The 15984-nt window shown below is 31.2% G+C and overlaps 1 protein-coding gene across 3 annotated transcripts in view; it reads left to right on the top strand.

Moving 5' to 3' along the window:
• The window catches only part of LOC118204148 (insulin-like growth factor 2 mRNA-binding protein 3), a 209057-nt gene that overhangs the window by 171013 nt on the left and 22060 nt on the right, over positions 1–15984 (top strand). For all 3 annotated transcript variants that reach the window (XM_085813433.1, XM_085813432.1, XM_085813431.1), the window contains exons 3-9: positions 4375–4472; positions 4770–4833; positions 9296–9451; positions 9553–9639; positions 9720–9762; positions 14017–14111; positions 14215–14331. In XM_085813433.1, the coding sequence (XP_085669559.1) occupies positions 4375–4472; positions 4770–4833; positions 9296–9451; positions 9553–9639; positions 9720–9762; positions 14017–14111; positions 14215–14331 (660 nt within the window). The remainder of the gene's footprint in view (positions 1–4374; positions 4473–4769; positions 4834–9295; positions 9452–9552; positions 9640–9719; positions 9763–14016; positions 14112–14214; positions 14332–15984) is intronic.

Raw genomic sequence — 15984 nt, 5'->3', positions numbered from 1 at the left:
TTTTGTCTGTGATGTTGATGAGTAGTTGCAGGGTTGTTTACACTTAAATGACTTATCACCGAATTTTTTATGATAGTAACAAATATCACTAGATCTGTTACCACTGTAACTTCTATCTCTTGATTTGGATCAGTTACTACAGTAGGGACGACTGTGGCGTTGCTTGTTTAAAGCAGAAACTTGTAAGCTAAGTTCACTAACCTGTTTTTGTAAACTTTCAATCACTTCCGTTTTTACCATTATGGATGAAGCAGCAGCTATTTGGGGAGTAACAGGGTTTAATTCTCAAATCTTATCGGCCATTATAGCCACTTTTGACAAATCTTCACCACTAACAGATACAATGCTACGCATATTAACGGGTAAACGTTGTAGCCACAATATTTTTAGGAAATATCTGTTACTTTATCGCCCGCCAAATTACGCATCTCTCACAGCAGTTGAGATGGCTTTTTGTCACCCAGTTCTAATTCACTCAGTAATTTTTGGGTTTTTTGAGTCTCTGAATCAGCATATAATGAAATTAGTCTATTTATAATAGCCTCATATTTATTATCTTGTAGTGGACATATCAAAATATCAGATACCTGTGACAAAATATCGGGTTCAATGGAACTTATAACATAATCATATTTTGTTTGATCTGCATTTATTTTTGTATTTCTAAATTGTGCTTCTAGTTGAATAAACCATATTTTAGGTTCTGGCTTCCGAAAAGGGGGAACTTTAACGCTTACCTTGGCGATAAACGCAGTTGTTGCTTTAATTTCGGTTTCCTCTTCGTCAGCCATTGTAGAATTCGATCACGCGAGGATACACCAGTGAAATGTCTGGTATGAAAATATAGGAAAATAACACTTCTCTGACTCCAATAGAACCAATATTTTATTCCTCACGAAGTTATAGATTCTTATTCATAAAATTTATTTACATTTTACATGCACGTTGAATCGCGTGACAGAAAACCGAGCTTTGTTTATTTCGTTCTTCGCAGAGACTAGAAAGTGTTGCCATTCCGCTTTAACTAAATTTAATTAGAAACTTGGCGGAACTGAAGCGACACTACACAGCCTTTGTGCTAACTAAAATTTACTTAGTCAAGTCATTTAGTTACTTTTGATTTATGTCATAAATGCTGGTTGGTTCTGTAGGCACAAACTGTGCACTCTGTTAATTTGTTTGAGTTTATAAAAGGGTTTTTTTACGCCTACTTCACCTATGTTGTAATGTCCAAGACATAGCGAGAAGTCTCTCAAGTTTTCCAAAGTTCTCACACAGTATATATTACCAAAGAGAGTGAAACTCTATAAGTTGTAAGAAAGACCAAAAGGAGATTCATTAAATCAAGAAAAGTAATTGGTGGAAAGGGCTTTTAATCTTAACAATGAAAAATCCAATTTTACACCAAATATTCAAACTTTTTTAAATGTTTTATATTTAATTAGCGATAGTTAAAAATAAAACATTTTACTTTATTCATAATATAGGTTAAAATCTGTTATTTTCCCATAAATAAACATAAATAATGCATCGACAAAAATCATTGTACTTAGCTACTTTGTTAAAACAAAATCTATTATTTTTATTATACTTCAAGTTTAGATTATTTTCATAAAATTCTTTTATCAAACTTTAATTTATATTTGATAACCAGTCTTCAAGTTAAAAAATCAGTTAACTGTAATTACACTTTTTTTACGATCAAACATTTTAATTTCGCATTTGAGCATTTTTGACATTTCTAATTGCATTCCTTTTTCTGTTTGACATCTGTGCTTTTAAGGTTACAACCAATTATATTGTTACTTTGTATCTGAAAAATTAACAGCATTCTTACACACTATTTTAGAAACATTTCTGTGTCTAGTATTTTATCAGCAGAATTTTTGTCTAAATAAATACAGAAATTATTATAAAAACAACTGAAAATATGTATCTTGAAAAAGAAATAGTATTCGTAATGTTTGGTCAATAATCATAAACTAACAGCTATCATATCTTTGCATGCATGTTGTATGCACTATATTTATGCATAAAGACCAAATTTTGGCAATAAATAAAGTTGTCACTAAGTAATCAGAAAGTCTAATTACTTGAAATCAAATTTATATATAACTAAAATTTATGTAAGTATCTGCCAGTCATAAAGAATTTTTTGAGAATTATAAATGTATCACTCTCTTATTAATATAAAATCATCTGTTAATAATTCTGAAATATTAAAGAAAAATTTATTTCTTAACTTAGTAATGCAGCTAAATCTTAGACTAAAATATGTGTTTCTGCAGACATTTAGAACTTCAGGAAATATGAATACAGCCACAGTTGTATCATATGTAAACTATTATGAAATATATTTCTTTTAAATGCTTGGAATATTCAGAAAAGTATCTAAATTCAAAGAAATGGTAAAATACCTTGCAAAGATTCTTTGTAATTTGATTATATCACCATTAATCAGAATGTTAACCCCCTCCCAGAATAAAAAATATATTGTTTATGTACTGAATGTCATAATATATATATAGATTTTATCAGGACAATTTTTCCAATAATTTTTAGACATATAATATATATATTGGATTGGTTGTTTCCTTTGACAAGTCAATCTACGATCAATGACAATAGCTACCTTTTAAGTACTTTTGATTTTTCTACTTAAAATTTTTATGGTTCAAAATAATATTTCTAAGCCGCTTTTAAATAATTTTTAATACAACAGAAATATAAATAACATATTTTTTACTACAGTAGAATTCTAAATAACTTTAAATTCTGACTAAAATTCATTCCAATAATTCACTTCTTTAATTAAATTCCTGTTCCTTGGAAATGAAATAAGAAAAACCTTTTCTAATCATATATATATTTCTAATTCTACCAGAAATTATTGATATATAATCCAATAAAAATTAATACATGCATAGAGGGAGGGGCTGTAAATAATTATTTAATTATTACGAAATAATGTGAAGCAGTGTTTACTTTCAAAATGTAAGATGTATACTTATGACATTCTGCACATTCTTAGGGCACTGTACGAATTTTCTATCAGAAAAAGACTAAAATTTAGGAGACACTACAGGATATAACAGTTGAAAATTTATTCATTATACTTTTAAGGAATAAAAACAATTCAGGATTTACCATACGTTCCATTCGTACATACATACAGAAATACGAAGGAATATAGCAAGTGTTTGTAAATAACACTGAAGAATTTTACAGTTACTTAATGCTGTTTATTTAATTCTTTGAGATAAGAAAATAAAAGCGCCCACATACATTAACAAACTAGGAGAGAAAATCCAGTTTACATTACTGAATTATAACATGTAAACAAATTAAAAAATAATGAATTATTACACACAAGTCAACAAATATTAAATGTACCGTTATCAGCAAATTAATTAAAATGAAACATATATTAGGAAAAAAAAAAGAAGCAAATTCAATCAGTATGGACATTAAAATAACGAGTAAACAAAGTTCCATAATATTGCAATTGTAAGCATCACTGGACCAGACTCGACAGCACAATGGATATCACGAATAAGCTAATGTAGGGTTGCCTTTACTCGCCAATATTTCTTCCCACGCCAAATGTACACCATCAGGCATGTGCAGTAAGCGAAATTCCCTTAACACTATCAACTCAATGTGCGGTTTGCCATTACGCATCCCGTTGTGCTTCAACCTGAGATGTATTCTTGGTGTCAAAAATATGTTCCTAAGTTTTAATTGTTAACTAGGGGAGGTTTTTATTTATTTATTTATTTATATATATAGCACTTAACATTCATAGTACTGAAAAGAAATGCATGTTGGTAAGAAAATAGCATTGCTTCTTGGGACACTTTCCTGAGTTTTCAGAATTTACATTTATTTTCATTCTTAGATGCTTTTTATTTATAAGGGATATAGCTGAAGTTCGATAATATAAGTTGTTAAAACCTTCCATTTTCAAGGCACTGAAAACTGATTCAATGCAGATAGTAGTATATGTAGGAATGACATTAAGATGGATCCATTTACCTCTTCGAAGGATTGTTTATTATTATGAGATTAGAAGACACAACAGTTACTCAAACTTCATAATTTGTTACTCTCCCTCTTTTTTTTCCAGTAAAATATTATATTGCAGTTGCAAATGGGGGTTTTTTCGAGGGGGGGGAGTGTTCAAATGGTACTTATAAAAACAGGAGAAAAGCTATAATTGAAAATATCCATTTATCTGAAAAGGTGGAGTTTTTTCAGTTTTTAAAATTTTTCTGCAGTAATTTAAATATATTTGTAATTATTCTGTGTGTCCCTTCTTTAATTTAAGTTGTATAAATATCACAGTTAAAAGCTTTATTCTTTCTTTCTCTGCAGATATAGAAGCCTTCACATAAGCAATATTCCAGAACAGTATCCATGGGATGAAATTTTTCGTTTGTTATCAAGTTTTGGAACTGTGCAATGTGATAAAGGTACTGCCATTTCTAAAAAACTTTGTAAGGCTACGTGGGTACTTTTATAGGAATTTTTTCTTTTATTTTTCTAGCAGATAAGAGACAAACTTTTTTGCAAATTTTTAGGACTTGAAAAGATTTTTATTCCGATTTTTACCTTTTCAAGGTTTAAACTTGTACTTCATATACAAGATAAAATAATTATAGAATTAATTGCATTTTACGACATTTGGATTATAAATTTCATTCTTTTGTGTAAATATTTTGTAAGTTGTAACTCACTGTGATATTTTATATCAAATATTTTTATTTCAGGACCAACAAAACAAAATACCTATAGTGTCCTAGCCACTTATGAAAACCCAGACCAAGCTCAACAGTGAGTTTTTTAATATATTGTAACATAGTGAATATTTTTTTTAAATGTAAGCTGGCCAGATCAGGGCTTCTTGAATGTATAAACTCCACAGCAATTAGGCCTGCAAATAGAATAGAAACATTCAGGTTTTTTTTTAAATTTATTTTATTTATTTATTTTAACAAATGATGGGCACTTGCCTATAACGGCATTGGCCACTACTAAGGTCAGAAGCGGTGACCATTTTATTGTGGAGGCACCTAATAGGTAGGTGGCTTCCCATACTTCCTATGAAGGGACGGACAGTTTTACATCCATGCCTTCTCCGGGATTCAAAGGCTTCCCTAACCACTATATTGTTTGGGTGGCCAGGGTTTTAATTTTGTTCACTCTTTATGTACTTAGCCTAAAGAGAGGATGAAAGGAAAATACACCATTGGAGCAATGTAAAAGAAATTTGTCTTAGTTTCTTGAGCTGGATAGCCTGGAAACTTCGAAATGTAACCATGGCATGGTAAATTTCAAGTCTAAATCTGCAGTTTCCTCTGAGCATCTCTCCTGCCCATTTGTAGAATCTATCTACTTTTGAGTTAGATTGATTAGATTTCTATAAAATGATCAATTTTCTAACAATTTGGTCAAGTTTTAAATTTGTTACCATGCTTCACATCGAATAAGAAACAAAGCAATATGCTGATTTGAAAGTAAACATGTTTGTGTACATATTGTACTCTCAATAAACACTTTGTTAATATTTCTTTTCCTGTGTCCTAAGTTCCTAGAAAATCAGAAGCGGGTCATTTTAAATGGGGGAAGTTGAGCTGAAGTCAAATCTTTTTTCTTAATTACCAAATTTTATTTTCGTTTTAAGTATTAAGGACATAAAGACACTGTAATAACAAGTAACTCAATAAAATATTCAAATCAAAACCAAGTTTAGGTTTTTAAAATTGTTCAGTTATGTATTTGATATTTAAAATGTGCATTAGAGATGTATGATTATACAAAATTTGATAGCTTTGTTGCATTAATATGATTTTGTATTGATATTTTAAAAATAAAACATTTTTTAATTTTCACTAAAGATTAAAAAATTATTTTTAATACAAATCATACCATTGCTTCAGTGAAAGAGAGAAATAATCACTGTTCTTTATCATCACTGTTCTATGGCTTCCGACAAAGGCTTATTGCCCATTTTTAGTATTCTTTAGTTTATATTGTTGGAAAGGAAATACTGAATCTAGAAATATCATCCATAAAATTCTGAGCACAATTTTGGTATTTTTTTCTCTCCTGTCTTCTAATATTTGAGAGGTTTGGTTTATCTGATTATGACAAACCATGTGAAGGTTAAGAAAAGGGATGCCTTCATGGAGGACTGTCTAACAGAAGCTGGCTTGTATCAGCATTACACGGGGAAATCCATAAAATTGCTAATGCAGCCAGCTGTTGAGAATTAAGTCAGATTGAATTTACCAGCATGTTTAGACTAATTTGATGTAATAATCTTATGTATTCTGCCCCCCCCAAAAGGTTAGCATTAAATGTGTTAAAAGAGGTGTCATGTCTAAAAATTCTAGTCACTCACAGAAGATACTATTTCTTCTAAATCCAAATCACTATTTGTTGCTGCTAGTCTGAATTAGTTTGTTCACTAACTCTTCCGAAAGTTCATCTTTGTCTCAGTAAGAATTTTCTAATTTTTCTACATAGCTGCAGTGCACTTGCCATTCTTGAGAAGTTATTCCATAGCTTGTGTAGTACTTTTCAAATTTCTGAGTCTCCTTCTTGAGTTGCATTTCTTTCTGTAATCAGTCTTTTAACTGATGATGAAACATATACTGTTGTGTTTAGAATACAGTGGTAAGAAAAGAGCCACACAATATATATAAAATATTTTTTTTAGGATGATTGAGTTGTATCAAGTCCGCTTAGTGCATTTTTGGATCACAGCATATTCCCTTCCTGATCAACCAGTTTACCATTATTTGCTTTGAGGCATATTTTATGAGTGTTGAACCTTCAGTTCTCATGCGATATGGAGCATTGTCCATGCATATCACACTTTGGTGTTGTAAATTTTGAATGTGCTTTTCCTACCCTATTTCTAGAAATGTACATAATTTGTTTTGCCCATCATAATACTTGCTTTGTATACAAGGAGTGCCTGAAACAAATCCTGTGGAAGAGACAGCTTATGCAATAGTCTATTTCTTGAATGTTAAATTACTATGATTCATGTTTCATTGATGTAAATGATGTGACTTCTATATTCCCCCGAGTTTCCTCATTTCTTGCAGCTAACAATTCTTCAAAAATACAATAACATAACTGCACTTGAATTCATATTTTTTCTGCCTAGTTTTATGTGCCTCTTTCACAACTGCAAGCATGACATCTCAGTTTCAGTTTAGAATATTCTTATTTTCAGATTTTCATCTAGTGACAGGAAAAGAATGTTATATCCTTTTTCTATCGCCAAATAAATTTTCTAGACTTAACCAATCAATCATTGATGTTACAGCAGCGTATTGTTAGAAGGTTTAAAAAAGCAAATTCTTAGTTTAGAAAATGTTTAATCCAGTAGTTACCAGGGTTCGCAGCGGTCCTTACAAGTGCTTATAAGTTCTTATATTTAAAAATAAAATATAAAGACCCTTATAGACGCTTACTTTTTCTTTAAAGCCCTTATTTTTTTGTTTTTAGTGCTTAATTTTTGCTTTTAGTGCTTTTTTTTTAATCCCTTTTTTAATGAATGTGCATTTTTTCCCCGTACCAAAGCCGAAACTATAAACAACTTTTCTTCCTTATATGCAACGTCAGATGGTAAATCATACTCCTGGAAATTGCTTTTCCCCCTTTCTCTGCATTAACATAACCTATGGTGCGTGCGAGAGTACAGACAGGTGCACGTCGTTCTATTGGTTAAAGAATTGCGAAAATGGTAGAAAATTCCGGTACATTCGGTATTCTTTTCCTCCCACCCAAATACTGCACACGTTTGGATTTCTATCAAGATTTTAATAATTTGCATTCTCGTTCCACGTGGTCAGTTCATATACGTGTTTATTATAATCGTTATGCTTATATTATGAGCATATGCATGAATATTTATAATATAGTTGCAGTAACTGCTGAAGTATAGATAAACTTCCAAAAATGGGTGTGTTTTTACACAGATTAGCTTTCTAAGGAATAATATTCGGAATGGCTTAAATAAAAGGAAAGTAATCGAATAGTCAATATATATATATATATATATATATATATATATATTTTTCTTTCCCCAATGCATTATACAGTACGAAGGTTCCTCCACAAAATCTCTAATATTGAAGCAGCAGACTTTTTTTTTGTCACTGTCCAATCTATATTGAATAGGACTAAACGTTTTTGCGGTCTACCCAACCCAAGCGAAGATTGATTCTATTCCGGAAATTTAATGCAGTCTGTTGAAAATTAGAATCGGAAACAATCCAGATTAGTAAGTCTCTTTCTTTTCCTTTATTTAGGTCTCTATTCTCCGAATACCGGCAGCTGTTGATTCCGATTGCGTAATATCACATGTGGAGGAATTACGCCGCACATATTGCGCAATAACGTTTGCGGTATTTCGCAGAGATAATTAATTTTGATGTTCACTGTGAGATGTGTTTATGAACACTTAAAAGAGTTTTACTGTGCTTTCTAAGCAGAATATTTCTGAGTTCCGTTAGTCTATTTTTATATGATGCACATATCGAAATGTCAAAATCATTTATTTAGCCGAGAAATCTAAAGAACGGCTACAATCTCCCCATTCCTCTTTTTCCAGTTACTATCCGGAATATTCGGCAATTTCCGAGTATGCGGGTTAGTTAAGCTTTTACTGTTAAAGGATGACTGCATGAAGCAATTTCCCGTCTCCTGATTTCAGAAATGTGCCTCTTTTTTACTTAAATTACTTTGCTTGGAATATATGTTAAGGGAAAACTGTTATGCAATGAAAATTTAGAAAATGTTCAGAATTTTGATTTAAGTTAAATTATTTAAATATTAATATGAGTGGAAAATAAATTGTATTTATTATTAAATGCCAAACGAATACAATTAATATGGTTTATTATTATTTATTTTCTATATTTTGAACTGAAATTTCATCATTAAATCTTGTAATCTAGTTTAGTTGTGCGTAGTTTTTTTTTCCTCTCATTGTAAACTAATTCTGTAAATTGAACTGTCATTTAAAATTTAAAAAAAAAGTTAATTGTTTTTAATGGTTGAGGTAATGCTCATTCTCTTAATAAATATTGCATTGCTCATATTTTAAATTACAAGTCTAATTTTTCTTTTAAGGTTATGCAGTTGTGTATAATGTAATTAGACAGGTGCTTATTTTTTCCTTAAAATGTGCTTATAGGTGCTTATTTTTTTAACTAAAATGTGGTTACGAACTCTGAGTTACTCTGCAATAAAATTGTTATTATGATTTCTCTTTCAGAGCACAAGTGCAGCTCAACAATTACGAAGTCCAACCAGGTGCTACTCTCAGAGTTGAAATGGATCTCGGTCGAGGCCGTGGTGCCCGAGGCGGGCGGGCTGGTTCTCGTCCTTTCAGTAACTCAGGAATTTTTCGATCAAATGACTTCCCATTAAGGTAATTTTGTTTACTTAGTAATTAATATATAGAGTTTTCATGTTTCTATTGAAATTTTTTAAAATGAAAGAAACTTGAGTTTAAAAAACTTTAAAATTTAGGATTCTTGTGTTGAGTGACATGGTCGGTGCTATCATAGGAAGAGCTGGTGGCACTATAAGGCAAATTACCCAACAGTCGAGAGCGAGGTATTTTTTGTTATAATTTATAAAAGGTCTTTTAAATATGTAGCATTTCATGTATGAAATAAAACTAAATTGTTTTTTAGAGTGGATGTGCATCGTAAAGAAAATGCTGGTTCACCAGAAAAGGTAATTATAGTAATAATCTGTCCCTTTTAATACTGTCCAATAAAGGTTTCCTTTGTGTTTATGCAATCTTAAATCCTTACCAGGCCTACAAATACAAAGCACAAGAAACGTTCCTTCCAGAAGCATATTGTGTAGGGGCATAATCTTCTGATTGTTGACATAAGCAAAAAAGCTTTTAGTGTAATTTTTCCTCAGGATCATAAATTGTTACTAGTACCAGATGAGCCAAAAGTTCGTTAATGTTTGAAAATTAAATAATTCATGAAATAATGTAGGTAGAGAGTAAAAATTGACGCACATGCGTGAAACGGCATGGGCTTTTATTGAAACAAAAAAAAAAGGATGTGCAAAAAATGGTTATCATATTATGATGAGAAAGGAATAATTATCATAACTGATTTTTAGCAAAGACCATATTTATAAAAAAAATGCTCAGTATGTCAACCGTCGTTCGTTAACAGTACCTGATCGAGGAGCAATGTTTTAAGAAGCACTCTACATTATATCTGTAGGGCACAGTCAAAAATTGCCATTGGATGTTCTTTTTAGCACCCTAATGAGGTTGAATGATTGCAGTAGGCTTGTGACTTCAGGTAAACCCACAAGCAATAATCACACAGATTGAGACCTAGGAGGCCAGGCATAACAGAAGTGGTGACTCATCATGCAATCCTCACCACAAACGATGTGGGCAGGAAATCTTTCACATTTGTAGCAGTATGAGATGGAAGCCCCATTCTACATAAGTCTTACCTTCCAGCGAGTATTTATTAGGCTGGCTAGAAACGATACAATTCTGTAACATATCGGTATTTCTTGTACCCATCACATTGACAGTTTGATAAGCAAAACCACACATTTCCTTGAAGATAAAGGGTCCAATCATGATTCATGTGCTAAATCCACACCATGACTTGTAGCATGCAATGGGAGCCCAGATTTTGCAGCTGTGGGAGTTGACTGACCCCAGTATGTGATATCGGCTTTGTCAGTCCACAACACATTATACAACCATTTGTCATCTTTCCCCCATTTTTTTAAATGCCCGAATTTGCAAATGTTGTCTGCTTCACAAAATCCATGGTTAATAGTTCATAATTATGCTGGATTTTATATGGATGGCATTGGAGGGTAAGCCTTATTGCTCTCTTTTAACAGTAGTGCATGGAATGCCAGCCCCAACTTCCCCATGCGTAGATGAAACCGCTAGTCTCCATTTCTTCCTGAACTGTCCAAGCAACAGCCACACTTGTGTCTGGCTGCCCAGTATGGCGTCGATTGTCTAAGAAACCCATGGTTTTGAACTTTATAATAATTTTCTTCAGTTACACTTGTCACAAGACCTTTATCTGTTCAAATACCCTTCTTTTGGTGATAGGATTTTAAAGCTGTAGTAGCAAATTCTCTGTTCTGATAGTACAGCTTTATTAACAGTTTTTATTTATTTCTTTTTGATAAAGTTAACATGCAACAAATGCTGGTTCATCTGTTTCCTTCTCTCACTGCAGCTCATTTTATGTGTTTTGCTGTCCAGTACCATCTGTGCTGGTTTTTTTTTTTTTTTTTTTTAATAGTCCAAAAAGGCTTCGCCCCTGAAGGACTATTGTTTTCATTTTGCGTTGAATCACTACAACTGTCCATTTCACTTTTCAAAAAGTTGCGACCAAATGTTAGAGTTCTGCAATATATTTGAAGAAATTAAATAATGAAAAATCTGCATGTGCGGAACTGTGTATCGGAAAGTCTAAAGACAGGTTCGTTTTTAAATTATTTTGTGACATTGCTATTGAACTGAAATTTATGGTTTAAGTGCAAAGAACATGATATTTAATAAATAAAGGTAACACACAAAACATTAAAAAAAGCCCCTAAAAAGTAATTTAAAATCTGAAATCTTTCGGATTTTTTTTGGTTATTTATACTTTTGTTTTGTTTTAATGAAATCCCATGTCATTTATGCATGTGTGTCAATTTTTACCTCTTTACCTACAATTATTCTATGAATTATTGAATTTTCAAATGTTTATGGACTTCTGAAACACATGGTATGTACGCAAAACAGATTGCTGAGCACAACATTTTACCTAAATTTTTGGGTAGAAATTACTCAACTTAGTTGTTCAACATAGCTTCATTGGCGTGACACCTTTCTTTGGGGAATTTCTTATAGCATTGTAGTCCATAGATCTTATATGCCAATAAATGCTGTTCGCTGTTGTAGAAACTGGTGAAATTTTCATTTTTCTGAATTATTAGAAATGGGAACCGTATTAATCCTCTGACCAGCATGATTGCTTTTATCTGGTCATGATATTTGGTCAATATATTTTAAATATTATTTTCCTTTAAATATCATTCTAAAGAATGAAAAGAAAGAGTAAAATAAGTAATTAAGTTGATTTAGTTGATAAATGCCATTTAAATATAGTTTAACGGATCCAGAAAGCCAGTGTTGCCCAGAGGGTTTGATGTGACTCCTGCTAAGAGGAAAGTGATGTCAGAATGCTGGAATTAAGGAATTTTTGTGGTCAAAACACTGAATCATTCCTCCAAATGTCAGTTATACGGTGTGTTTCTGTTTTGATGAACTATTAGCCTGCTGTAGTTTGTTCCCATTTGGGAATATTTATTTGAAAAATTACTCAAGTTATTGTTAAATGGAATTTATGTTGAACTGGTGTGATAACTGCTTATAGAAAAAAAAAATAATACGAATATATAGTGTAAACTGACCTGCTGAATAAGTTTTAATTTTTCATATTTCATGCTATAGAAATTAGATTCAAAATAATTATTAATTGTCTGAACAATATTTTTGGCAATTCATACTCAGCCTCCGCCTTTTTTATTTCAGCCCACATGCATATATCTGCTGCATTATGCAGGTTCATGTTGTAATGATGAAAACGTAAAAATTTCTTAAAGTATCCAAATGTTATTTAAAAAGTATGATTGTTGTCATTAAAACAAATTTTAAAATGATATATTCTGTAATGACCAAACATGGCAGGAAATATCACCATTTTGGCTTCGAGCCATATTTTACTTTAATTAGCTTATTATTCAGTCTTTCTTTGTGCAACAATCCTCTTTCTTGAAGAAACAGGTTAGCTGCTAGTTGATCTCATAGCACATTCTAAATCATAAAAATCCATTAAAAATAAACAAAAATACTTAGATGAAATCATGGCTGTGTCAGGAAAGAAGCCTAACTAAATTGGTGAAACTTGGCACTGAAAAAATCCGGCAAACAAAAAAGTGGCAGTTAGCTATGGCAAAAAGAACCATGAAAATTCCTGAAGTGAAAAAATGCTAAATGAAGATGTAGCAAAAGTATTCATTGTGGTGACAATGCCAGAATGATCAATCAATGAACACAAACTTGTAGATGGTTTTAAATTCGGAAAATATTGTCATTCTTTGTGAAGAAAGTGATATACATTGTTGAAACAATTTAGAAATGCTCTTTAATGGGAATTCTCAACACGGCAGTTACAGAAATTGTAACTGAAATGGAAAATGTCTCTCTTTAAAATTAAAGAAAAGATAACAATACATAAAACAATTGCTTAATCAATCTTACATAGAGGGAATTTAATGAAACAAAACAGATATTAACATTCGTGCCTTTCCTCTCTCCATCGAAAATTGGGTTTCCTCAAGATCATAAATGCTTCGTTTGGCAAACAAACTTTTATATTTCTTAATTTTATAACTTCTATATGTTGTTCTACTAGATTTAATTTGATGATATAAAATTTGGAATTGGCAGAATGCTGATTATTCCGAATCTTGGATCGTAATTCTTCAAATCGACTAATAATGTTTAAGACATTCTGTCTCTGGTTTAAATGCTGGACTTTCATTGAAGCTGAAATGATATTGCTATAGATAAATCCATTCCAATGGGCATCCAGCAACATTGTATACCTCTTTGTCAATTCATGAAATTTAACTTAACATTTGAAATACTGTATATTACATTAAGTGTAACCGCTATACTCTGAAAGAAAGTGGTAGTAAATTTCATTTATCTTGGCTCGTTGATGTCTCATTGAGAAAGACATATTAAAACTCTTAAAGAAAGACATAGATTGTATTCCATTTACTTTTTTTCAGGGGGCAGGAACATGGCTTTAATTTTTACTTATTTTTATTTTAAATGCACTGATGATGCTTTGTTTATTTCTTGTTAGTGATTATGCATTATCGGAAGATTTAAGAGGTCAGAGTGAAACAGATTTTGTGTTTTAGGTAATTACGATTTATGGTACTCCTGACAACTGTTCAACAGCTTGTCAGAAAATAATGGAAATAATGCAACAAGAAGCAAACACTACTAACAGAGGGTAAGATATAAAATGCATTATGGTATAAAAGCTGTTTTCGTTTTGGGCATTTGGATGTGTGTCATTATTGTCTTAAAATTAACATATTATTCTTATATTACAGTGAAATTCCACTAAAGATTTTAGCTCATAATAATCTTATTGGAAGGATCATTGGAAAAAATGGAAGCACAATTAAACGAATAATGGAAGTAACAGATACAAAAATTGCTGTATCAAGGTAATCAAAATGTTTACTTTAAAAACTATATTGAAACAACTGTCTGCCCTTTATGTTATTTTTCATATGGAGCTTTCAACTAAGGTCACTTGTAGATAATTTTAGCTTGGTGTAATAGTTTAACTGTGACTTTTAGAAACTACTTTAAACTAAAATTTGGGGCTCTAGTGTAGAATTAGTTGCCCCTTCGATTAGCAACATTTTTTTTTTTTTTTTTTTTAATTTGGAGATGAAACCTCACTTCTAGTTACCATGATAGTTTTTACTTTGTTTCAGCTTCTTTATTTTATTTAAATGAAAACAGATTGATGTGTACATGGACACATTTAAGGCAGTGCACAGTGCCTAGTTTGTGCAATTCTAGGATGTTTTTTTTTAAGTGAAAACAGATCGATATGCACATGGACACAGTTTGTGCAATTCTTTGACTTCTTATTTTGGTTTTATGTAGCAGCCATCTTGAAATTGTGCCTTCCTGGTGCCAATCATGGAGTCAAAAAAGAATCGCCAAAAAACAAGGGGTACTCAATTGTAAACTTTTACCAAAATTTTTATTCAACTCCCCGCCCTTCTCAAAAACATTGAAGCAATTTAAGTGTGATTACCGATTTTTGTTGTAGTTGCTATTTGTCAGATTTAAGAAATTGAAATTTTTGTGCACTATTTTGTTTCATAACTCTGGCACTTGGCTGTTAAAGAAATTAACCTACTTTAAATTTTACCCCCTGTCTGGCAAATGTATGTTGTATTTTTAAAATTGTATAAATTCACTTTGGCAAGGCAGTCTTACTGTATAATTTTTTGATTTAACAATGATTGTAAACGCTAATCGTTGCTGTTTAAGAAATGAATCAAATGAAGTAGCCTTTCAAGCTGTTTAGCCATTGGTTGAAAAAATCAAGAAACATATGTTGACCAATGGGGAATATGCATGGAGTGGTGGAGTACACGTCGCCCACATGTCCACAAGAAGGAGTAGAAATGATCTGGTTTATTTTAACACTGAAACCTATGGTGCTTGCATCACATAACTGTTTTTAATTATTAAATGTGTTGTTGTTAGTGATGAAATTATGAAAATCTGTTTTTTTCAAATAAGATTAAGATTTTTAAATTTTTTTTACATGTAATTCTTGTATAAACATTTTTACCTTGGTAAAATGGTAAAAACTCGAAGTAAAAAATTTATGACATTTTGGGTACAAATAAAGTAAAATTAAAAAAGATTGATAGTACATGATGCTTTGAAACAAATAAGGTAAAATCAAAAGAGGTCTGTTATATTTTTTAATTTAATGAGTATTTTCAAGCAGTGGTTTTAAAAAAATTATAACATTACAAGACTAAGACTATTATTTATTTGATTAGTATGATTATTAATTATTAACATCATAAGATGATTATTTTAATAATTCATAAAATTTGGAGCATAAACTTTTCTGAGTGTAGTGGAAAAAAATCTGGAAGCACTCAGATTTCATACTATGCCCAGAGGTGTTTTTTTGGGGGGGGTATAAGTTTTGTGTGTTACCTATATTTATTGAACATCATTTTCTTTTCATGTAAACCATATAAAATTCAATTCAATAGCAATATCACAAAATATTTGAAAACAGCATATCTTTAGAAATTCCGGACTGGTGATAAAAATGT

Source organism: Stegodyphus dumicola, chromosome 3 (genome assembly GCF_044657685.1).
Source record: "Stegodyphus dumicola isolate Sdum_Otavi_A_Nest chromosome 3, ASM4465768v1".
NCBI classification, from domain to species: domain Eukaryota; kingdom Metazoa; phylum Arthropoda; class Arachnida; order Araneae; family Eresidae; genus Stegodyphus; species Stegodyphus dumicola.
This window is presented reverse-complemented; position numbering and strand designations above follow the sequence as displayed.